Genomic DNA, 26,147 nt, shown 5'->3' on the forward strand with positions numbered 1-26,147 from the left:
GAAAAGAACAAGGGAATATATTGTAGATCATTCTGATTCTGACTGTTTGAATTGCACCAAGTGAACAGACTAGTGAGCATTTAAAATAGTTTGAACCCCAACAGAATATGTTGTTTCTAATTTGTAAATTTCTAATTTCTAAATCTTACTCTTTGCTCTCATGGGCATTGGTCTGCGGCACAGGTTCCGTCAACTTCATTTCAAATTCATTGCAGCGCAACGCCACCTGCTGGTAGTGGTTGATGAGGGCAAAAAGGGTATCAAATACAAGGTTATCAGTCAGGTAGAATTTGGGGCTTCCGGCCTCTTGACGGGAGTGAATGCGACAGTGCTGCACTCGTCCTGAGCGCCTGGAAAAGAGATGCACATGATGAAGAGTAAAATTATGAATTGTGTCCCTCAATCAATTATTGATTATGATGAAACGAAAATATATGATCGAGACTCAAGACATCACTCATTTTCGTTTGTTTCAATGACTATAATTAAACAGCTACTCACAGACAAAAGTCTCTCACAGCTGAGTTATTTAATGTGTACATGCGCTCGCGTGCGGAAGTACTAAGTAAGTGGCGTAGAGCGCTATGCTTCCTGCGCCAAAATAAAAGCGTGCATTAAAAACAAAAGTCAACATTACATATAAAAAAAAAAAAAAAATTTTTTTTTTTTTTTAAAACAACAAGAATCGGGCATCGTAAAGTCAAAATCGCGCAAGTTGGGTAGGTCGTAACCTGGAAACTACCTGTATATAAAAATAATCTTCAAATTCACAGAAACCACATGTAGTGCCACATATGGAACATACCAGAAAGACAGTGTGTAATCTCCCACAAAGGTCTCACTCTCTCGAACCAGGAAGGAGCCATCAGGCGCTCCAGTCTCTAGGCAGTATTCCGACAGTAGCCGCTCCGCTATCTGACGCCCGTCACGCCCTGCTCCCAATTTCCCATGAAACCACTTTTCTGTAACATGTTGATCCATCCCATTGGAAACCTGCGATTTATAAGGAGGGAGTAATAAAATAGCTCAAATGCACCACTAACAGCAAGTACTTGACCTGAGTGTAATGAAGAGCACACACTGGTAGAGCCTTGGGACAGTGTGGGCCAAGTCTGTATTGACATAAAATGAGCCCGACTAACCTCTCTGTGCTCCTCTTCCTCATCATTAGCCTGATTATTTGAGGTCTCTTCTGAGTAGTAGATTTTACTGCTGGTCAGGACAAAGAAATGAGGGTACCACTCCTGCAGTCAGAGGGACAGGATATGAGGAGACAGGATGAGCCAGATGAATTATTCAGAACATCTATTTGCTGCACAGAAATGTGACCACCACCTAACCAGAAATGCAGTTCAGAGATGTTTGGTTCAAAGCGGGATACAATATTTATTGATCCTAAAGAAAGTGCTAATATAAACCATGTTTTTGCAAAATAAAAAAATATATAAAACCTGTAATATTACAGAATTACAGGACTAATCAACATTTGGACTATAAATTATTTAGTAAGTAACAATACTTAAAACTAGGGCTGTCAAACGATTAAAATTTTTAATCGAGGTAATTACAGCTTAAAAATTAATTAATCGTAATTAATCGCAATTAATCACAATTCAAACCATCTATAAAATATGCCATATTTTTCTGTAAATTATTGTTGGAATGCAAAGATAAGACAGAAGATGGATATATACATTCAACATAAGGAACATAAGGAGTATTTGTTTAATATAACAATAAATCAACAAGATGGCATTAACATTATTAATATTCTGTTAAAGCGATCCATGGATAGAAAGACTTGTAGTTCTTAAAAGAAAAATGTTAGTACAAGTTATAGAAATTTTATATTAAAACCCCTCTTAATGTTTTTGTTTTCATAAAATTTGGAAAATTTTCAATCAAAAAATAAACTAGTAGCCCGCCATTGTTGATGTCAATAATTACTTACACAATGCTGATGGGTGCTGAAACCTATAAAATCAGTCGCACCCAAGCGCCAGCAGAGGGTGGCAAAACTCCATAAAACACAACAAGTGAGCGTTTCACTGTGTACTGTCATTTAAATCTCTCTGAGCGGGGCATCTGCGTTGAGTCAAATATTTTAACGTGATTAATTTTAAAAATTAATTAACGCCTGTTAACGCGATAATTTTGACAGCCCTACTTAAAACATAAATAAGTAACACTAAATCCAATAAAGTGATAATAGTATGCGGTGTTTCCCAAGGTTCTGTATTTGGTCCAAAATAATTTCATACCTCCAGTTTCAATTGGCTCCCCACAAACACGATTTCTCTTAACACGACTAATGTAATTACTATTGCTATTTATACAGTATTTAATGATAGGAAAACAAAAGTTAATCAGTCAAAGGTCGCACTTTTTCGATAATATAATAAATAAAACTAAAAAACTAAAAATAAAACAGTGAGCATACTATATAAAAGTGTTCTCAAAGATATGTTAAATTTAGGACTGTTCGAAATGTGTTTACATGATTGATGGGATCCTCCAAATACAGAATTCCATTTTTGATGGAGTTGCTGATGTCATTCTCAGAGTAGGGAGTAGAGGTAGACACCTCCTCGTAAGCGCTGCCCTCAGCAAGCTTTTTATGCTGTCGCACAGAAAGTGAAAACAGTTATGGAGTTATATTTGTGCCATGAGTTAAGAAAATTGAGGCTTAAAAATTACATTTACAATATCACAACAAAAATAAGAGATGCACAAAAAAGACAAAGGCTAGGCTCATTCTGCAGGTCTTAATGCACAATTCCGATTTTTTTGTCAGATCTGTTTTTTTGGCATGCACGTTCAGACTGTCTTTGTCCACTGAGCCCTTTCAAGTATTACGCATGGTCACTAATTCACAGTCCGACACGTGCTGAGCAAACTGAAACGCTTGCGCAGAAGCATCAAAACAAATACAGTAACTGTAAACATGCAGGCTGTATGTTATTCCAGTGTGATCATATTTTGATTTCCAAAAAGAGGACACAATTAACAGAAATTAATAATCTCCGTTTAGTCTTAAAGTTTATATGGATTGATAGAACGCATGCACGCACTGTGCATGCATGGCGTACGCACATAAACCTTATGTGTGTGCATCAGTTTACCCCGGCTCAGCCATGTAAGCAATACTGAAATATTGCTCATTTTGCGCACAGAAAGAAAATCGAGCATTATCAGGCTCATCCTTTTCTTCAATTAATTGTTTTATGACTGTGGTCAAACCCACTTCCTGCGTAGTAAAGCAGAGTTCCAGCTAGGCGCTAGCGCACAGCTACATCGCTGCCGTCCTGCCTGCCGCTGTCGCTCTAAGCTGACGTAATTGCTGCATGAATTCCAACTTGGGAGACTTAACAGTTCAGACCGCCGCCACACACTAGGAAAATGTGGCCCAGATCAGATTTAAACTACATACAAAAGTGACCCAGATCGGATTTGAAATGATCCACTTCTGTGTGACTTGTCCCATTCAGACCATCACGTTAATGCCTCACTCGAGTCAGAAAAACAAGAAAAAATCTGATGTGGTAAAATAGGCAAAATAAAGCATTTGCCAGCGCCAATTTTCCACAAAACACAGTGCACATTTTGAGCCTAAATGTACAAAAGACTTCAGCGTGTCAGTGTACTCTATTTATTTATAAACTGGCATTGAAAGCTCAACCTTGATGAGGATCTTCTTCTTGAGCTGGTGAGGTGAGGGCAGGCCATCCGCTGCAATATCCACTGCCTTGGTAAGCAACATGTCTCCGAAAAGTTTCTTGAAGTAAGTGGCCATATTCCTTTGCTGGACAATACTACAGTGGTCCTCAATGGACAGGATGATGGGAAAGCTGTTGGACATATCAGAAGTTAAAGCTGCAACTTCCGTTTAAACTGCGTTTGGGTGCCATTTCTTATCTTATTTTCTCACACGGTACAATTTCCTCAGGCCACATTGTTTCTCCACACTTTTTGTGTACAGCCTAATTATCTGTGTTATACATCACCGAAGACGCCTTGAAGACACTGAGAGTGCAGACAAGTTTCTAACAACTCACTCTGACGTAACAAATGCGTGCTCTTTGATGGTGGTCAACACATCGCAAAACTTGATCTTTGTCGTGAGGGTGTGCCCGTGGTAGATGACTGGCATTCCATCAGGACCATCCCAGCAATCCACTGGAAAAATAAAACACATTAAACAACTACAAAGCGCAAAGGAGTAAAATGGAATGGAAAAAGTATTACGGTGCTTCAGTTTGAACTTATACCTCTACTTGCTGTTGGAAAAAATATGCAACTGATTTTGTGCTTACACTTCTATGACACAAATCAACACTAAAACAAGACAAAGAAACCCGCTTGACTGGCTCACGTGTGACGTAATGTACAGCAATTATGAAACTGCTATGTGCAGATGTAATACAGACTGACAAGGTGTTTACTCACATTCAATACAGCGGCAACCCATCCTTAGACATCGAGCATACGCCTCCAGAGACGACTCACTGGAAAACTGGTCACCTGTCAAGTACCTAAAAATAAGCAAGAGAAGAGACAAAGCACAATATACTTAGCTCTTTCATCCGGAAGCATTCATACTGTAATCACACCGGCATCCCTCACACACACATTTCATGCGCAGTTTCTTCATTGTTGACCTGTGCCAATACTTTTTTGGACGTCAATTAAAGCAACGCCGGAATTTGTTTCTTTCAATGAGTATTGTTTGGCAACAAGCACAGACGTGTTACATTTGTACACCATTTCACACTTTTCAATTGAATGAAAAACTTTTGTTTTCCTTCAAAATATACTGTAACCCGCTTAATTCTTAATTTTGGTTGTTGAATAATCCAATTTTATCTGATTGGAGACATCAATTCAAAAGGTCTCATGTTGAAAGTGGACATACAACACTGAATGCTAGACGTTTGTTCCCAAGACCCAACAACTTGTGAAGATAGAAACACGCTGGATCCTTACGTGTTATGTGAAGAGGAAATCCAGTAATGGGACAAAGGATTGTTCATATTTTCTGGACATACTTGGTCCAAGGAGGAATCCCAGATGGTGTTCTCTTTGGAGAATAAGTACGTCAGGAACTAGACAGGCGAGAATAATGCAACAGGAAGAATATTTTACTCCTCCAATATGAAACAGAAAAATAATAATAAAAAAAATAACAAGCCCCATATTTGCCAAATGAAAGATGATTATCCTCATCCACAGGAGTTCTGTTTATTGGTATACTAGTGCATAGGTTTTATCCGTCAGGTGATTGTACATCACATTTTACCGGTCTACTACCAGTAATGTAACATAATACGAAGATCCGGACATTACAAACATTACAGCCGGACAAACATTACAGCTGCAATTTAGTCACATTAAAATGGTGTTCAATGTAGGTGTGACATTGTAAAGACATGCAATCAAAAAGGATGATGTTGTACAAAGGCATATTTTCCTTACCTTCCAAAAATGGCATTAATTAAAACTAGGCAACCTATCTGTGCTAGATTAATTAAATGTTAACATTTTCATGGACAAAGATCAATTTGGTTTATAATCTGTGCCTTTTGTTGATACATATTAATCCCAAAGTAGATATTTTTGCCGTTATATTGTTGAACATTTGAATTTTTTGTTTTAAATATTATATGGTGTGTTCAGCGGGACACTTCTGCCAGCAGAAAGGCTCTGCCTTTGTCTACTATGTCATCACAGCTTTACATTCTGCTTTGAGCTATTTGTTTTGTCATTTTTTTGGGTCAATATTAGTTGTTTATAATGACAACTGCTTTATTCAAGCTCGACATGCTTATATTTTTCCATTATGTGTGTGGCGGAGACTCATTCTCTCTCACGTTCTCGCCTTCACATCTTCTGCTTAGGACTGCTGTCCTAAAGTGGCCACAGCTAACAATTTAAGTGCTCCGCAGGCTTAAAATCAGCAATCAAGCTGGTGAAGAGTCTCATCCACCCATTCATCAATTAATAAATAAATAAACATCATTGGCACAGTCACAGAATGCGTTCAGGAACAGCATGCAAAACACAACCGCAACATTAGAACCTGATTCTTTACATAATCTTTTTATTATTATTATTCCACTTTGTATTCATAATTTGTTTTGCCATGTGTAATTGCTATTTGTAATTGTACTGTAGCAGCAATATTTATGAAGGATTTAGCGTAGGTTTTGGGCTGTGGAACAAATTAATCGAATTATAATGAATTCTTACGGGAAATTCCTGCTCGACATATGACCATTTGGACTAACAAACTAGGTCCTGGAACGAATTAAATTCATATATAGAGGTAACACAGTATCTACATGCTTAAAACTTGCAAATTTCCTTTATCTGACATGAAAAATTGGAAGACTGTTGAAAAAAACGACACCAAATTCTACAGGTTGGTATAGCTTAAGTGTTCTCTGCTTTGTTGTTACTGCGTCAGTCAATTACCACGTTAAGGCGAACACAAAGAGCATCCGTCACTTTATGCATACTACTTGCACGACACAACAGGGTTTGGTTTCCTAATTGTGTAGGGAAATGTTTAAAGCCAACATCAGGCCAATTAATGACAATCGACTACTCACACAAAGTAATATAGAAGTTTGGATAAATGTGGCAAGTGTAAAACATACTAGTGTAACATGAGATTACAATTTATCAGTAGATCATAAAGGGGCCCCTAAAATATAATCAGGGATATAGAAAAAATGTACAAGCATGTGTACCTCATCTTGGAGAAGATAAGGCTGTTCTACTTCTCTAAGAGGGTCTTTCAGGTAGCCAAATATATACTCTTGAACCTTGCTGCCATCTGTAGCCCACATATCCTGCATTTATATAGAATGTAGAAAAACACATAAATATTCAAGCATTAGGGGGAAGCCGCTCTGCAATGAACCAGAAGATTAATACCATTTGAGAATCCAGGAGGAAGTTCTTAAAGTCCTCAAGGGAGATCCTCTGTTCTGGTCTGTCAATGAACCTGGCAAAGAAAATAATGCCTCAGTAAGCACATATATGAGATGTGACTGAGAACTGGCTTCTTCATTTAGTATTCACCTACCTCTGCAAAAATGGGATCTCCAGCTGAAAGATGGAGGAAAGAGGGGAAATTATAGTTATTTAGAGGGCTGAGTATGTGTACAAACTAGTGTTGTGTTAGGGTAGTTAGTCATTGAAGGTTCTGAGGTCACCCCTTTATTTTAAATACACCACAGACTGTCTCCTCTTCATCGGTGTGAGTGTGTTATTGCGTGTCCTAATGGCCTTCACCAGAAGGGCTTGCGAGTTTCGAACTAGATTGTATTGATCTTGTTGCCATTTGAGAACAGTTAGATGGGGGAGGAAGCAAGCCTCGATAACAGCATCAGACCGTGGGGGTGGATTGTCAGGGGGGATGCACAAACTCAGACAGATGTGTCTGTGAATAATGGACACACAACATGATACATCACATGAACTTACGTTTTTCTGAGCATCAAACATGAGGTTCCGGTAGAGTTGAGAAAACTGGCTGAAGGATACTTCGCCATTCCTCAACTCAGAGTCCTGAAAAATAAAAATGAGACAATCAAAAAGTGCTATCCTCTTTCACCTTAAGTATCCTGCTAAATACTGAAGTAAATGGGTAATGGAAATGAAGTACTGTTAGACAGTGATGTTACCGGAAGTTTCTCTCGGAGGAACCTCATGTTGGGCACCCTGTAGTTGACCTGGCTCAGCATGTTCTTCAGATCTTTACAGGATATCCTAAACACAAGCACATGCCTGGTTTAAAAACTCAACCACCAAAATAAAGATTTGAATTTCTTATTAACAGAAATCTTAGGCCAAAAACAGCAGGCCCTTTAGCATCAAATGGACTTCCTTTCTCATATAGGAAGCACGGACGTGCAACTTCTCAAGTCATGCCCAGTCTTTATTCTGCTACTGGAAAAGTTGCTCATGTGTTGCTTTCAGGTTAGTTCTTTTAACTGCACCTCACAACACATTAGCCAGGTGTCACTCATAAAATACATCTTTTTCTTAACTCATCAGCAGTCTTGATGGTAATAGATGTCCAATCCGAATCCAAAAATACTAAAAATGTGTTTATTCGCTGCCCACCCTCTCAGTTAAAATGGATAATTCATTTTAATTTAATTTAATGGACAATTTAATTCAAATTAAGAGGAGAAAGACTTAAGAGCTACATGATTGGATGTCAATAATCCTCCATGGGACTGAAAGAGTAAATGTAGCAATATTTCAAAGTGGATGAAACTTTTGAATAAACAACTTACCTATCTTCTCTGTTGCGGTCAACAGCATAGAATTGTTTCCGTAACCATCTAAAGAGAGAAAATAACGAACGTGAATTTTTTGGAGTGCCAAGCTGTCATATTCCAAACTTCTATTTCTTTACCTTTCTATTTGAAGTGGTGTTGGGGACTTTAGCGTGTCAGCCACAAGCCAGTTTAACCCCTTCACCCACATGGTCATTTCTTCATCCGATGTTGCTATTGTCACCAAGCAAGGAAATAAAGAATCACTTTTACAACATTTACATTGTTGCTTCTATGCGTGCATGCATACCTGCTAGGCTGAGAGATTTAAGGCGAAATTCTGTCCCATACAAAATGACAAAGCAGTGAGCTTGATCTAGCCTGGCTGCGGAGTCCTCCATATAGCGCTCAAAGTCCCGCGACTTCTGCCCTGGTCGGATCTCTTTGATTTCTCGAATGTCAACTGGAGATAAGGCACACATATGACATGACATACATAAGAGTCGAGAACAATCAGTTTATCTCCCTAACAAAACAAATTCCACAAAAATACTAATGACTTTTAGCGCGACACATTGTTTTTTTTTTTTCCTCTCTCAATTTTATTATATAGTTCTTTCCTGCCTTTAATTTATCATGTACTATATTTTGCTTTGTTGTAAAGGACTTTGAGAACCTCTCAGATTTTTGTAAAGGGCTGAATAAATACATTTGATTTGACTGATAATCGTATGGTTCGAGTGAAGATTTATGAAATGTGTACAATTACAACCTGGCAATTTCAGAGAGAAGTATATACACAGACAGTCTAAGTGTTACGCCTAATCTTAATTTATTCTCTGTACCGCTACAACAACAAAAAAATGCAATTGCCGCAGGCTGTGACATCAAAGACACAAAATCTAAAAGACTGGCCTTTGTTTTGGCATCGTTTTGGCCATTGTTCTATACCAGGTGAAGGTTTTGTATTTGCAAACGGATAGATGACTTCAAGGTGCTAGGTGGGGTTTGTGATTGACAGTCAAAATCAGCAAAGGGCCTTCTGCCACGAAAGAAACAGCCAATTGACAATGGTATTTAACTGTATTTCTAGTCCCGAGAACCCCGAAAGAAACCATGATTAAAACATAAAAAGTGATATGCAACTTACTATTGTGCTTGTACTCATCAAGTTCAAATATGATAAACTGGCTCACTGAGCTTTAGCAGTAAAATATATACCGTATTTTTCGGACTATAAGTCGCCCCTGAGTAGAAGTCGCACAAGCCATAAAATGCCCAAAGAGGAGCAAAAAAACCTATATAAGTCACATTTTGAGGGGAAATTTACTTGATAAAATCCAACACATAGAACAGATATGAACAACGAAATGCGAACTTTGCCGGCATGTTAATATAACATACTTATTAAGCGTTATTCAGATAACTATAGCATAAAGATATAATAACAACAACAATAATAGTAATAACACGTTTACCAAACCATCAGTGTCACTCCAAAACACCAAAATAACATGTGAAATGATATATGTTAATAATTTCACACATAAATCGCTCCAGAGTATAAGTCGCATCCCCAGCCAAACTATGAAGAAAAAAAAAGACTTATAGTCCGAAAAATACGGTACATTTGTATTTTTGCTTCCCTTGACTTTGTGAACACACACGTTTACTTCAATTGGGCGGAGGTGGATCAAAAACGTTGGCAGCCAGAGACCCTCTTGCAAACATACCCACACAAAATCTCGCGTTCTATCACTCTTTCTCTCATTCACACAAGTCACACTTTTTTTCAACTCAAGCCCCTCTTTCCTGCTCCTGCATCACACTTCCTGTGCATTTGTCGCCTACACACCACATCTGTTTAAATAAAAGGTGAACATGTTTTTGTTCTGAAACTTACAAAAACTAAACAGGTCTTTTCATACCTTTTTTCAATAGCCTAAAACAGTAAAGGGTGAACAGGCTTCAGTTGTATCGCACTTTTTTATCTAGATAGTTTTGTACTGTACCTTGTTCACCTAGTGACATAATGATTAGGATAATTGTCACAAAAATATCATGATAAGAAAGTAACGGGTCACTCACACTGTACCACCAGACCTCTCATTTGTATCATGAGTTCACCATAAGTGCCAACTAACTTGTGTGAAAAGGCGGGTTGACTTTGTGTCAAACCTTTTGGGTCCACTTGAGCAGATGTCAAATATTTGGAGGTAGCCTGAGGTAGAACCTCATTAAAGGAGAAGAGAGGATGTACCTTGTAGCACACTCCCACACTTCCTTCAGCTTTCCATCCTGCCTCTTACAAGCACTTTTAATGTCCAAAAACAATGGAAACATTTAGATTAATTCAACCTTCTCTACTACTTGTCATTATTAGGGTTCACTCCAGCAATTTATACACCACAAAATGTTGAATGCTGTGGTCTTTATTGCAGATACTTGTTGAGCGACATTTTATCTTTTTTTTGTTGTTGTTGTTGTTTTTTTGTTTTTTTAAATAATTGTATGCGGCAGTGCAGTTAAGCCTCTTTCCTACCAGCCCCGCCCCTAAGCACTGCATTCCCTTTAATACGTGATCCACGAGTAGAATGTTGCTTCATATTGGTGATGGTGAGCATTGCAGGGAGATACATGTGAAATAGTTAACTCATTGGCTGCCACTGACGGTGATAGACATCCTGCCAGCCTCTCCCAGTCCAAATGGATTGGGCGTCTATCACTTTCAATGGCACTGAAACATGATCATTCAATGCCCACCATCCTAGTTCAAATGGATTTGACGTTTATTGAATCAATGACAATGAATGAGTTGACAACAGATTCTGGATCATTAAGGAGCACTACAAAAAAAAAGTAAGCTATGGCGATTACCTAATGGCGCAGTTTGAAATCACAAATTCAACTCGAAAATGACAACTTTTTGAACTCTTGTAGCATTCTAAAATTATGTTCACTTGTTAGTTTAGGGGGAAAAAATCATCTCAACCTTCGTATCATTTGTCACAAGTCCCAACAAGCCTCTAGCCACACAAACAGCCTTTTACTTTGTAAAAGCACACGGCGGCGGAACATTGTCTTACCAAACTCTTTTTCAAAGACATGATCTTACAATGAATTTACTAAAATTTTGAAAATTGACAGGAAGTAATGCAACTGCCATTCTCAATCATTTTAGCTTACCACTCAGAACGAAAATATACTGTAGGTGGTGTTGGTCATCTGAGTGTACATATGGCGGAAAACATAGACAAGACTGAAAAAGCAGTTTCTGCTCTTGCACTCCTCTTTAACAGAAACTGCTGTATTTAAATCCAAAACAACTGTTGTATTTGATAGAACAATATGTCTATATGCTGCCATAGCAGATTCATGGCGCATTAAGCCCCCGAACTTTTTTTAATTTGTCAGTTTTACCCTGAAAATCCCGTTTACAGATGTCGCGCAACCGCTTTTGTTTCAACCCAGCCATAAAACGAAGGTAATTAATTATATTTATTATTCAAAACGTCTGTCATTTTTAGCTTAGAATTATTAACTGATGTCTAATATTTTGTTTAAAAAATGACTTTAAAAAATTATTTACTTGCATATTTTAAACTTTTAAACAAATTACGTCACAATGATAAAAATGGCATCTGTAAAAAGGTCACGCGCTTAACTGTATTTTTTTTTGTTACCGTCGCATTTTCTCCGATATGTTAGATGATAAATAATCGATCCAAACAAAGAAAAATTGAAAAAGAAAAAATGTTTAAAACAGTAAATATATGAAAAAGAAAATTTTGACCACTCCTTGATGTCTGCAATTTCTGAATTCCGACCCTTGTTACATTACTATGTTTCACACATAAAATCCCCCAAAAGTCCAGCTGTGGCCATTCATAGCTGTGTCTTGACACTCAGTGATACATGCTACATAGAGTGTTTGGATCAAAATGAGGTAACTACGCGATAATATCTCGTTAAAATCATGGTGTCTTTAATTCTGCTCTCGCGTGCTCTCACCTCCAGATAGGGTTTTGCTGTTTAAATGCCCTCCTGTTCAAAAATTTTCTTCCCCCAAAAAATTGAGATTTTAAGTTTTCCAATGCTGTATCACACATGCATATCGGACAATTTTGAAATTTGGCCAAATTGGGGGTCTCAGAGCGGAACTTCAAGTCACCTGAGTGTTTTCCGCCATATATAGATTTGTTTAAGAAAGATATTGTAAATTTAACAGACTAAGTGAACAAAGATCCTTGGACTTCTATCATCGTCGTCTTCTGTTCCAGATGTCGCCAAGCTTCAACGAGATTAAAACTAAAAGTGAGCGTTAAAAAAATCAGCTGTACACTGTCACAAGACAAGACTAAATTACAATTGATTGATCAATTTTTTTTTCCTCTAGCAAACAAAATTTTTAACTCCAGAACTATAAAAATCAGTCCCTCTTTATCAAATTTTGGAAAGCCTAAAAATGTAGTACATGTACTCACATTTATTCTAAAAAAGTATCGTCAGGATTTTCAGACACTCAGAATTCTTTGCACAAGATGACATTATCACTTATCAGCAAATATCGTCTAAAGATGCTTGCTAATACAGGATTTCAAACAGTTGACTAAATGAAACTAAGTTTGATCCTAAGTCCTGCAATATACGTGGATTAAATTCATATTGGGCATCACAAAAGAATTGCAGTGACAATTATGCAACCAATGGCGGTCGTTTTATATGCACTTGCGCCTCAGCTGATCCAATGAGCTCATTCAGGCAAGTAAATAAGAACAAATTATTGTCAGTTTAGTAAGCATCTCACTCACTCAACACATACCTGAAAGATAGAACTTTCCATACACCAGTGATGCAAACAGTTACTGAACCATAACGCCCCCATGTTTTACGTAACCTTTACTTGGGTGAAATGTTTCCAAATCAGGCAAGAAATGACATCAAATGTAACGTGTTATAGGAAAATAATTGTGTATTTTACTGTAAGAATGAAGAAAGTTAGACTGAAATTTAATTTTAAAAAAATAGTCACTAACCAAAAGTTACATTTGGCATGAGCAGGACTCCAAAACAAACTTTTTTGTGTGTCAAGCATTGGCTCATCACTCTCCATGGAAATACATCATGATGCTACACAACCAGCAACACTTGGGTAAACAAACTTACCTCTAAAATAACACCAGACAAATAACCTTTCCACGATGAGGAAGTCTTTCAATGTGTTGATGGAAACGAAACTAGACCTTTTTTTTCTAACCCTTGTTTCAAGCGACAACTAGCCAATAAATTCGCTTTTTGTAATTAAAAGAGGAGGTATATGGAAGTAGTTAAAGAGGACATGAAGATAGTAGTGTAAGAGCAGAGGATTCAGAGGACAGGGCTAGATGGAGTCAACTGATTCGCTGTGGTGACCCCTGAGGGGAAAAGCCGAAAGGAAAACAAGATGATTATGTGACTGAAGATGATGGCTGTTGCGCTGGATCAACTTTCAGAAGGAAAGAAAAAAAGTGCCATATCCTTCAATCAGTTTAACTAAAACTCACATATATTGCAGACAGAGTGTATCTCATCTGTCAAAGTTATTTATAGGGCATTCTGTTACAGCCTAGTGAAATGACTAGTCCAGTTGGTCTTGTGTTGCATGAGAAAAGCCAGATGCATAGATCTGGTACATCTAAAATGTGCCCACATGCCCAATGAATAAATCATACCGGTAGCACCTGAAGATAGTACTAACATCTTGAAACACCACATATGAGAGGTAACAAAAGAGAAATGCTCACTAACACAGATTTGTGAACCATATTTGAGGGAAACGGCCTTTGCGTGCTGTGTGCGTGCATGTATTGGTGTGTGTGTAGAAGTTTTTGAATTTTGAAAACAAAATTAGCAAAAACACACAGACACACACATACCCACACTATATTTTGTCAAAAACACAGAGCCAGCAGTTGGGATCCAAACTGGCTGGAAAACTTACCTGTATTTCACATACTAAGGAAGGCATGACTTGTAATATAATCGGAGGTGGGTAGTAATGCGTTACGTTTACTCCGTTACATTTACTTGAGTAACTTTTTGAGAACACTAGTACTTCTAAGAACTAAGCCATACTTTTTACTTGAGTAGATTTGAAAAGAAGAAACACTACCCTTACTGCATTATGGCCTGAGGTAGCAGCCACTTGCTACTGCATGAGCAACAAAAAGTAGAGTGGGGCATATTTTGTAGAAAATAAGCAAAACTAGATAACATTAATTTTCTACATACTAACGTGTAGGTAGTTGTCTAGTTGATTGATACTTGATGGTTTTAGATCAGTCATGCCTACAGAGGCTAAGACCAGAGGGGCAAGACATATTTTTTCCCCATATTGAAGCCTAATAACATGTACGGTGTCACCTCAAGATTCAAAAACTTTGATACACAAAGACTTCCTTTAACCTATATTGCCAAATGTATCACATTTGATACACCTAAAATTTCATGATTTTGAGACTAATTCAAAATTTTGACATTTCTTTTAAAAAAAAAAATGATGGATGCAAGTCAACACATGCATCTGCAGATTCCATGAAAAAAACAAGCAGGATTTAGCAAGGGTTATAGATATCTGAGCGCTTATTACATATTCATTTTAACTTTTCATTTTACAAATTTGAAAAAAAGGTTTCATTAGGACCTTATTTTTCAAATTTTGGGATTCTGATGATTGCTTCATATTGCTGGCATTAAAGGGTTAACAAAGTTTTTTTTTTTAAGCTTTTTCTGCTTATTATTACAAAAAAGTATTGAGCATTCGAAAGATGATATGTACTGTAATAGATAATTCCCTCTTGCAGCAATGCAATAATGTTACAACATTTGACTTTTTTCTATGAGCTCCAGAAGCCATGTAATAACAACTGAAGAATGAGCTGGAACGTAACAAACGAGTTACACTTAAGCGCAACGCTCGGAGAGGGCGGGCGCGTGGCAAATAAAGACAGGCAATCAGAGTACATGACAATGCCATAATATCCTGCTGCCTATTTGTCAGAATCTTTCCCATAATGCTGAGCATCAAGAACCTGCTCTCTTATTGGCCTGTATCACTTTCACCCTTGTGCATCACCTCACTCGTGTCGTGTATATTGAATTATTCAAATGTGTTTGTGTGTTCATTTTATTCTGGTTTCATCCCGATTATAAAATTAGTTTAGCGTTTTGTCATGATACGAAAGCCACTCTAAGACAAGTTAATTTCACATCTGTACCACTCTACTTAGAAATGTGTTTATTGATTCAAATTTTACTTGCAACTTCCACCCAGTAATATAATTTGCTGTTGTTGACTCCCATTTTACAGGATATTTAACCAAAAATTCCAGGGCTGTTAAAACTAAAAGGACAATTGTTTTGGTGCCTTTGATAAGGTGTGAATGTCCCTTCTCCTAAATAAAAACTCCCTTTTTTATATATTAAACTCAGACTATTCTTGTTTACAAATGAGACATCATCCTATCACTCTAGGAGGATCAGATTACACCATGAACCCATATGCGATATTTGCGTGTAGGGAATAGGATACTATTGTGGAAAAAAACATAACAAAGAGCATGCGCCTCTTTTTTTTTTTTTTGTCTGTGAATTTGTTGCATCCGGAGCAGAGTGCAGCTGTTCACAAGCCATCCTGCTACACCAGACGTAGACTTACAAGTTAACGGCTTCAGTGACAAAATGTAAGTTAGGTGTTCTCTTGGCATACTGGACGTGTACTGTAGTATAGTGTTCCCCAAACGTTTTTGCTCCATGGAATAGTTTAATATCAGACAATGTTTTCATGGGTTTACCATGTTCAGTGGATTATTATGACAAAAAAGCCAATACAGAAGCCAGCGCTGTTGTTTTTTTGTGGCAAGCTCAGATGGAATGAAAAATTATCAATTGGAGTACTTTCTAGGTTTGCACAGACATCATTTTTTGCCTCCTGATACAGATCCCGTTACCTGGTTGTATGGTCTCGTTTAGTAATATATTACTGGATACTCATTTTAATGTAAAACAATGGCCATCATGGCTTGGTCAGACACTGCTTAATAAACTTTGTGTCTACATAATATGGGGGACAAATGAATGAACTCCTCTAAAACTTGAGACCTAAAATGCTCTCAAAGGCCAATTTTTAATGTTTGTTCAATTTGGTGTCAGTGCCATTATACCAAATAAGCACTTTGGCTTTGCTTATGTGCTAATCACTTACTGGGGTTGGACAAAATAATGGAAACACCTTAAAAAAATCAAGAAAACCTAATTTAATATGGTGTAGGTCCACCTTTTGCGGCAATGACAGCCTCCATTCTCGGAGGTATTGATTCATACGACTTGTGAATGGTTTCCAAAGGGATTTTAAGCCAATTCAAGCAGACCTCGTAATTGAATCTCTAAAACTGACCGTAAATGCTCAATAATGTTTAGGTTTGGGGATTGCGCCGGTCATATGAGATGGTCAACTTCATTAGAATGTTCCTCATGTCATTCTTTATCAGTTATGTTCAATGATTATGATGCCGAAATATTAGATGTTTCCACTATTTTGTCTAATCCCAGCATGCTAGCAGAGGACAGAAGTTCGCAAGCCTACTTTTTTCCAGTTTTCCCTCCTTTTAACAAAGCTACCATCTACTAGTATATAGATGTTCATGTCAATGTCAGCGTTCATAAAAAGTCAAATCCTGGCTGATGTTACCATTTAACATGTACGTTTATCCACCATTTAATGTATAGCACCATACCTCGAAAATATGACAGCTAAATGAGCACATTCAACAAAAAGAAATGGTTAAATGGTTTTCTAGGTTAAAAAAAAAAAACACTTATTATTTTTCCTTTTCTTCTTTTGCGGCATTATCAGTGGCCATCTTGAGAAGGGCAACAAGCACTGTTTCTTTTAAAGTGGTGTCTGTAACAGGCGGCCATCTTGGAAAGGGCTGCAGACGGTTGGAAAACAAATCTCGAAGAGTACATACAGTATTGTGCAGCATCGTCACGTTTTTTCTAAGCACTAGCTGATACTAGATATGTGCCGATTACCGGTTTCAAGGTATACAGTGGTATGAAAACGTCAAGGTTTCAAATCTGCAAACATTTTATGTCATACCATCCCTATGGTATTAGCTATTTTATGTCCCAAAAATGCATGGAAAAATCCCTCGCTTGCAGCTGCTAGCCTCAATCCTCCCCCACCGGTTGTTACTCAGTGTCAGTGAGTCAGCTGTGCTACATGATGGCTGGAAGAGGTGAAAGTCCTGAATCCCCCCCCGAATCGAAGAAAACGAAATCGCTGGTATTGGAATACTTCAGTTAGAGAAGTCACTGACGGCCGCGGCTTAGAGGAAGAGGGCCAACCGACATGTAAAACATGTTTGCGGAGGGTGGCTGCCGAGGAGGCAATATCTTCAATATGATTTTGCATTTATACAGAATTAAAGGTTAGTAAACACTGTTATGAACGTTTCCCACCAGCTACGACAGTTAACTCCAGCCTTTTTAGTGTGTCAAGTTCTGGTAAAACGTGTTCTTTTCTCTCTGGCAACTGTCTATGTTGAGAAAGATGTCTCTGTATAATGGAAACGTGGTACAAGTCCTACGTACGTGCTTTTTATGGGAAAAAAATATTTTTGTTCCGACTTTTTTTTTTTTTAACTTAATTATAATTATGTTCCAATTTGGTAATATGTTTTGAAAAAAAAAATCCTGTTCAATGTAAAAAAAGTTTTTTTTTTTACCCAGTTATCTCAAAGTAAGTTCTTTTAGAGCTTTAATTGCAATACCGTAATATTTTTGCTTAAGGTTATCATACCGTCAGAATCTCATACCAAAACATGCCTAGCTTATAGACCCTACCCACGTGACGTCACAACTCCGCCCTCCTGACTGGTGCCGCCCAATTGTCCGTCAACACATCGTGTTTACCTGTTACGGCTACGTACATTCCTACTATTTACGGCGTGTTTTTCTGCTCGTTAACATTAATAATCAAAATGGTGAAGGCGTGTGTGGCGATCGGTTGCAATAACAGAGAAGATAGACGGAGAGACTTGAAGTTCTACCGGATTCCGAGAGACCCCGGAGAGGAGAGCGAGATGGGCTGCTGCAATTCGACGAGAAAACTGGGCTCCAAACGATTACCACAGATTATGTAGTAGTCATTTTATATCTGGTAAGATGCATTTAATATATATTTAGAGGGTTTTGGGCTGACAACCACAATTAAGATCATTGCTAGGCTAATTGCCGACAACATACACGTATGTATGTAGTGAGAGTGCTATCGCTAAACCATATAAACATTAAAAGCCCTAGCTCCATTGACAAATGACATGAAATACATTAGACTTGACAGTGGATGTTAGCAAGAACAAAAGATTTTGAATTGAAAATTTCGTGACTCACCTTTCCAAGCACAAGATAGATTCCTGCCGAATTTTCGTGGACGAGGACCTGTTTCACCCAACCAGCAACGAAGTATTTATAAGCCTCCAAGCTCTTAAAGTTTTTCAAACTTTCGTGAGAATAGGCTGATTTTGTGTGGACAAGATAGTTGTAAATATCAGGGTAGCTAGCAGATGTCAGGCAAAGACGGCGAAGACTGCGGGTCGAAAAACATCGATTTAGGCATCAAATATGGATCTGGCGAATGGATAAACTGAAGCTTTTCCACATAACGCCTTTTATGCAATGCATCCAGTGAGTTTACAGCATCCGAAAGCACCGGGTCTTCCATGAAATGCATTATAAATTGCTCGATCAATTGAGACCATTGATAATACAGACACAAAATGACGGACAATGGGGCGGAACAATACAGCGATCACGTGATTTTGTGACGTCGGTGGGTAGGGTCTATACCAATGCCTACATTTAAATTAGGGTCAGGAATCTCTGGTATGAAGCTGATTCGATATGTATCTAGATAAACAGGTTACGATTCGATTCAAAAACGATACATTTTTAAGGCAACGTGATTCGATACGATTCGATACAGTTCAAGAACGATACGGTTTGATACAGTGTGAAAACGATACGATAGTAAACATTTGTTGTTTGTTCTTACAGTATATTAAATGGATAAAAAAAGACCAAATTTCTACAAGCAAAATTAAACAACAAAAGTTCATACCAATGTATGTTTATTTTTGAGACCTGAAAAAAACAATAAGGCCAACTAGATGACCATCATTTTGTTAGCTGGGATTGATAATAAAATAAAACTCCAGTGACAGACAACAATAAAGTGCAGTAATTCAATCTCTGTATTTCCTGCTGTTTTGAACACAAGAGGTAGGTAATTTAAGTGCAACCTTTCAACGTAAACATCTTACAAACTAAAATTATATGCAGGAGCTCTAGAAGAAAAGAATTAAACCTACTAGTGTTATCATAATAAATAAATAATAAATAAAGCATAATGCTATTATTCTTTACCTATGGTATAATTGGGGGAATAAAAACATGGCATTTTAGCCAGATAGGTCAGTAATCATTATTTTAACCTTATACACAGCAAAGTCATTCACTTATGCCTGTGCTTCCACATTTTTATTCCTCATCACTGTCCATATCTTTTTTGAAGGGCAGATTTTTCTTGAGGAAGATCAACTGATCCACATGTTCATGTTTAAGTAGACTGCGTTTCGTGGAAACAATATCTCCAGCAGGTCGTGTCATTGTAATGGGTTACTTATTTTTCAGGGTTAAAAACTCACGATCTCTGTCCCATGCAAATCTGGCTGCCGTCTTCACGTCAAAGTCCGACGTGCGTTGAAAATCAATCGCTGTCATTCGCAACTTCCGCCTGGCAACCTGGCGTCAGTGCTCTTGTTGTTTGTCCATGGTTTTAGTATGCGCGACTGTGGTTTCGTTTGCTCTGGCATAGTTATGACACGCCCGTCACAATCGAAATGCATGATGGGAAGTTGAGGCAACCATGACTGTGAGTGGTGGCTGTTCATGTTATGTGATGTGTGCTGTCTCAGTAGTAATGTGGCGATACTTGGGTTCGAGCAGTGGAGAAGGCACTGCGCAGCAAGATTTAAGAGTAAGCTAATTATGTGTCATTCATTTACACATCACTTGGTACATAAAACTAGCAAAGCGATGGTATGGACACTAATAACCGGTTTTAGTGCTCGCGATAGCCGAGCCCTTGTTGTACGATCGATACATCTATGATTTACTGGCTATTTACTGTCAAATAGTTAGTTTGCTACCGATACAGCGAATCGCTCGCATGTAAAACCGGATATCCGGTCGTATCGGTTTATCATTCTCAAGCTTGATTTAAATGCTGTATCGGGGCCCCTTTCGATACTAGTATCGGCATCAGTGGCACTAATATTTTCCAACATTAATTATCATGGCTTTGGTCGTGGATTTTTATTTATTTATTTATTCATTCAGTCATTCATAAAATGCGGCCGAACAAAAATAAGGGTTTGGTGGGACATGTACAAGAGAAAAAAAGTGATACATAAAACATGATTAAATACACATGCTACCCTGTAGTGTTGGTATTGCGAAATTACCTGAGGACACAATGTGAGGTAGGGCGGACACCCAGCACCAGGAAGACAAGAACAGGGGGGGACAAGTCATATTGAAAAGGGACAGAGTAAGGTAAGTATTTTGTAATTTTTTCCATCATTTCCATCTTCATTTCAAAGGTAAGAGTCACCTTTTTCCTTTTTCACCACCTGCACTGACCTTCTTGGAACCCGTGTTGATTTCTCTCACAAGACAATCCGCCTTGCGTCAGTCAAACAAAAACTGCGGCGATGTCATAAATCGTCGTATTTTGAGCATGTCGTCGGATGTAGAAACAAATGGCGAGTCAAATTTTACGTCGGATGTGGAAAAGATCGTGTGTCAAAGAACCACTGTATGTATATATATATATATATATATATATATATATAATTTTATTTAAAATGTGTTTTTACTTTTTTACGGAAAATACCTATTTTTGTTCTAATGTTTAGCAACTACAGCTGTGGCTGTGGGTTTAGTCTATAAGATATATTTAATTCAATTTTATTCAAAATATTGGTATTTTATTTATTTATTTTAACATTATATTCATGTTGATGTTCCAATTTGCAAATATGTTGTATAAAATAAAAATCCTGTTCAATGGTAATAAAAACATTCTACCCATACATCTCAAAATAACACATTTTAGAGCTATCATTGCAATACGGTGATACCGCGAAACTGTAGTATTTTTGCTTAAGGTTATCATACCGTCAAAATCTCATACCGGCACATGTCTACACCAGACAATACTACGACACAGTAGTGTTCTGCGGTACAGTGATTTGAAAACACTGCACAACAAAACTCTGCAAATAATTATTCTAAATATAAACAATCACTAATGAAATATGATGCTTTGAAAGTAGACCGAATCCGAGGTTAAACAGAAGTACAGATTTTTTTTTTTTGTTCCATGATAATTCGGAAATATATTTAATAGGGCTGTCAAAATTATCGCGTTAACAGGGAGTAATTAATTTTTTTAATTAATCACGTTAAAATATTTGACGCAATTAACGCACATGCCCCGCTCAAACAGATTAAAATGACAGCAGAGTGTAATGTCTGCTTGTTACTTGTTTTTTGGTGTTTGGCGCCCTCTGCTGGTGCTTGGGTCCAACTGATTTTATGGCTTTCAGCACCATGAGTGAGCATGGTGTAATTATTGACATCAACGATGGCGAGCTATTAGTTTATTTTTTTATTAAATTTTTTTTTACAAATTTTAATAAAACGAAAACATTAAGAGGGGTTTTAATATAAAATTTCTATAACTTGTACTAACATTTATCTTTTAAGAACTACAAGTCTTTCTATCCATGGATCGCTTTAAGAGAATGTTAATAATGTTAATGCCATCTTGTTGATTTATTGTTATAATAAACTAATCCAGTACTTATGTAACGTATGTTGAATGTATATATCCGTCTTGTGTCTTATCTTTCCATTCCAACAATAATTTACAGAAAAATATGGCATATTTTATATACGGTTTGAATTGCGATTAATTATGATTAATTAATTTTTAAGCTGTAATTAACTCGATTAAAAATTTTAATCGTTTGACAGCCCTAATATTTAAGACTAAATTAAGCACACTACATTACGAATACAACATCTGATCAAAGCAAATCCAAACCAACAGATTTTCATATGAGAAATTTCAGCAACACACAGCAAACCTACACAAATGAAAACAAGACATTCCATTGCAGCTATTAAATATGTGTTTGCTAAGTGAGTTTCAGCTTGCTCATTCATTCAAGTATCTCAAAACAATAGCGGCACAGTGGAGGAATATGTAAACCAGCAAGTTTTGGCAGGTGCTAACGTTTTTTGCTAGCTGTTTTGAATCACATCAAAACACAAATAGATATTAAAAAAGAAGCAATTTATGACTAATTTCAAAGGAGGGAAAAAGCCAAATTGGCTTTACTTGTGAGATTTTTAAAATATTTTGACAATGATGATGCAAACAATGGCAGCATCACAAAAGGCTTTGACTGATGTGCATTATAAAAAATATATATATAATTATCGTTTCACTAATGGCTTGAGGTACAGTACTATAAGCAGGTTCTGATATCAGCACTTGAGTGTAAAAATGTATGTGGGTACTCACTCTCGCCCTCTATTTTGTCTGTTCCCCGAGTCCAGATAATAGTCCTAGTTTCCAGCTTGACCTGGAAAGTCCTCCTCTCTGGCCTCTGAGATTTCTTTGAATAAAATAGTGTCAACACCGTGCCCAGCTCTAGGTCTCTGTAGAGGTTGTTCATCTCTGCATCATTGTCCATCCACGCGATGGGTCCGTTGGAAAAGAAGCCTGAGGTCCCAGCCATGTTCGCTTCCCCTGTTTGTTATCAGTTTCCTTTCAGAACAATATGCTCAGCCCAGGCTTTGACAAGGATACCTACAAGAGGAGGAGGAGGGAGACCCGTGAAACAACAATTCCAAGTGTGCAGAACTGTACATACTTTCAACCGCATTTTACGCTTTAGAGAGGAACTGTTCGGGCAGCTTTAGTAATTAATTACCACTACTTTTCAGTTTTGGACATGTAAATAGCTCATATGATCTTACAGCCAGAAGTAAGTGATCAGTGTATTATGACTTAACCCTTTATAGGATTTAACTGCCACTGAAAACTGAGCCCTTTCAGTTTTAATGAATTAAAGGTCCATCATTGTCAAAAGCGTGCAATGAGTTCAATACTAGGGGAAAAACTATTGGGGACCAAGCCAAAGTGTATTTCTGTTTTTATTTGTTTAGAATATTGTTCTCTTCTTGTGGATAGAGGGGGAAAATACAGTACGAAGATGCATTGTATAACAAGTAATAATAAAGTAAATCCAAGTCTGTGTCTAGTTTTAACATATACTTTTAAATATGAAATACTAAACAGTTTTAAATGCAATTAAGACAGTCAGACATACGAAACAAACAAACAAACAAACAAAACATCTGGCAGGAAGGCTAGCATTTCTTAGCGCTAATCACAAAATGCATTCAATAACTTTCTCCACCACTACATTTGACCGTAGTTTTACGAGATTCAGGTCTTATACGGTTTATACAAAACAGCAGTCCGCACCGACGATACAATACGATTTGGGGTAAGTGAGGCAAAATAGCCTATTTGGGGGGAGCCACTCCGCAGTCGGAGGTAGTAAGCAGCCGAGTGGGATAACAAGAAACGTCTGGCTATTTCCTCAGCGTGGAATCGCGGCCAGCGAGAGCTAGCACGCGCTGGGCCACAGACATGGTGCTGTAGTGGTTTTCAGACCCTCATATGTGTTCGAGTAGGAGTAGCTCCTTTGCCCCGTCTTGACATGTCTACTCTTATGTTTGTCAAGGGAAAAACGGGGGGAATAACACGTCACAGTAGCAGCTGTACTCTTCCCGACTTACCGCCGCAATCTCGGCCTGACCGCACATCTCTCACGGCTGCAGCTCTCCCGTTTCTTGCCTTTCGTTCTGCTTCTCCTTCCTTTTTCCGGAATTCAAGCACAGCCAAGACCTCGGGGAGGCTCACCAGTTCCCGTCAACAAAACGTCCAGCTTTCTCGTCTGCCCTCTGGCTACTGTCCATAGAGAGAGGGAGAGGCAGACCGCGAGAGTCGTGGCAAAGGTTCGCAAGTCTTGTCTTTCACTCAAGTCGGAGACTGGCAGTGGCAGCCCAATGAATTCTCCTCCCAGCGACCACCAGCAACGTCAAAATATAAAAACAAAACCATACCTTTTCCGGGAATTTTTTCACAATAAAAGCACAGCCATCAAATCTACTGTTCTCTGCAATGGCGTACCGTAAGCATAACGTCACTTCTGCTCATTAATATTCATGACGTTAGCAATTGTGGCTAGGCGGGTCAACCTCCCGTGGTGTGTCCCTAATAGTAAATGAATGGAAATAGTGTACGAACGAGATTTTTACTACCGATTCTGTCCGAAAAGGATGTCCCTGGTGCCAAATTCACTGGTAAAGATGTGGAAGAACATATAAATGTTCAGTTAAAGAGAGAGGCTTGAATGTCGAGGGCTGAAAAAGACGGGAAAAAGAGCCGATCTGATCCAGAGTTGTTAGCTTTTTTATCAACACCTTTTTCTTGTGTGCATTGCCTTACGCGACTGACATTCTCCTGTTTCAGCAATCTATTCCTTACCACCATATGCCCTGTCTTTCTTATATATTATATCCTCTGGCTGTCTTACGTCTCTGACCATTCTTGGGGGCAATTTGCATTGATATTTTTGTGTAGCAATCGCAAATGCTACTCAGTGACAGCTAACGAACATTTTTAATTTTTTCATTAATAACAAACCTTAATTCTATAATTTATTTACACTTCCCCCTTACTAAAGTTGTTTTGTTTTTTTTGTACAACAGAAAAGGTAACGTGGCAGTCAGATATCATTTTAATTTTAGAAGCAGCACGGCAAAACGCCACGCTAAAAAATAAGTAAAAATATCAAAATGGCTTATCTCTTCGTCTTCTAAAGGACTATGGACCCAAAAAAAAATGTTTACTGCTTGTGAAATGTGAATGGCTTCACCTTACTGCCGTTAAACTGGTCTTATGGACGTCCGCGCAAGTTGATCCATTCTTCACATTTTTTCCTCCAAATTTTTGGTTTCGGGAAACGTATGAAGAAAACATCCTTCATATGTCGTAATGTCTAGAGTCGTTTCTACAAGTTACATAGCAGCAGTGTTTGATCGGCATCTTCTTTTTTTGAAAGATTACCGGAGAAAATAAGCAGAAATAACATGGTATGTATGCAAGGGTGTGTCTATAATGTCCCACTTCCGCGTTACGATGGCGACGTTACGGTCTAAAAATAGCATTTGTGCTGTACGCTATTAGGAATATATTGTTGACGTCACAATGTTAATTCAGATATTTGTTTTTAAATTTGTTTTATATATTTTTTAGAGGAGGCCATAGGTAAAAAGGCTTCCTCAACCTGCACCCAGAGCTGTCCCAAGCCATTTTGGGGCCTACGCGAAATTTCATTCGGGGGTCCATCAATCCTCCCGCCTTCTCCTACATGTAAACATATGACATAAATTGACCAGTGCACTTTTTGTTTTCACGTTTTCTAAAAATACAGTGAGGAGTGGAAGTATTTTCACCCCTTGTCGTTTTGCAAGTTCACCCACTTAGAAAATAGGTAGAGGTCTGAAATTTCAATCATAGATGCATTTCCACTTATAGAGACATAACCTAAAACAAAAATCTGGAACTCACATTGTATGATTTTTCAAAATTTTTTTGGGTAATTTACTGGG

At 37.8% G+C, this 26,147-nt stretch overlaps 1 protein-coding gene across 1 annotated transcript in view; it reads right to left on the reverse strand.

Annotated features, from left to right (window-relative positions):
- plcg1 (phospholipase C, gamma 1) overlaps nucleotides 1–24,617 on the reverse strand; it is a 47,121-nt gene extending 22,504 nt beyond the window's left edge. Inside the window, exons 1-18 of the mRNA XM_057821799.1 lie at nucleotides 24,270–24,617; nucleotides 22,984–23,271; nucleotides 8,599–8,751; nucleotides 8,429–8,522; nucleotides 8,307–8,354; nucleotides 7,689–7,773; nucleotides 7,489–7,572; nucleotides 7,088–7,110; nucleotides 6,937–7,006; nucleotides 6,750–6,851; nucleotides 4,984–5,102; nucleotides 4,447–4,532; nucleotides 4,056–4,176; nucleotides 3,680–3,848; nucleotides 2,498–2,620; nucleotides 1,143–1,244; nucleotides 806–993; nucleotides 150–350 (exon numbers count right to left, since the gene is read on the reverse strand). Of these exons, the coding sequence (XP_057677782.1) occupies nucleotides 150–350; nucleotides 806–993; nucleotides 1,143–1,244; nucleotides 2,498–2,620; nucleotides 3,680–3,848; nucleotides 4,056–4,176; nucleotides 4,447–4,532; nucleotides 4,984–5,102; nucleotides 6,750–6,851; nucleotides 6,937–7,006; nucleotides 7,088–7,110; nucleotides 7,489–7,572; nucleotides 7,689–7,773; nucleotides 8,307–8,354; nucleotides 8,429–8,522; nucleotides 8,599–8,751; nucleotides 22,984–23,200 (1,985 nt within the window). The 5' untranslated portion in view covers nucleotides 23,201–23,271; nucleotides 24,270–24,617. The remainder of the gene's footprint in view (nucleotides 1–149; nucleotides 351–805; nucleotides 994–1,142; nucleotides 1,245–2,497; nucleotides 2,621–3,679; nucleotides 3,849–4,055; nucleotides 4,177–4,446; nucleotides 4,533–4,983; nucleotides 5,103–6,749; nucleotides 6,852–6,936; nucleotides 7,007–7,087; nucleotides 7,111–7,488; nucleotides 7,573–7,688; nucleotides 7,774–8,306; nucleotides 8,355–8,428; nucleotides 8,523–8,598; nucleotides 8,752–22,983; nucleotides 23,272–24,269) is intronic.
- Between the last annotated feature and the right edge of the window lie 1,530 nt (nucleotides 24,618–26,147).

The sequence above is a fragment of the Corythoichthys intestinalis genome, chromosome 2, assembly GCF_030265065.1.
Source record: "Corythoichthys intestinalis isolate RoL2023-P3 chromosome 2, ASM3026506v1, whole genome shotgun sequence".
Taxonomy (NCBI): domain Eukaryota; kingdom Metazoa; phylum Chordata; class Actinopteri; order Syngnathiformes; family Syngnathidae; genus Corythoichthys; species Corythoichthys intestinalis.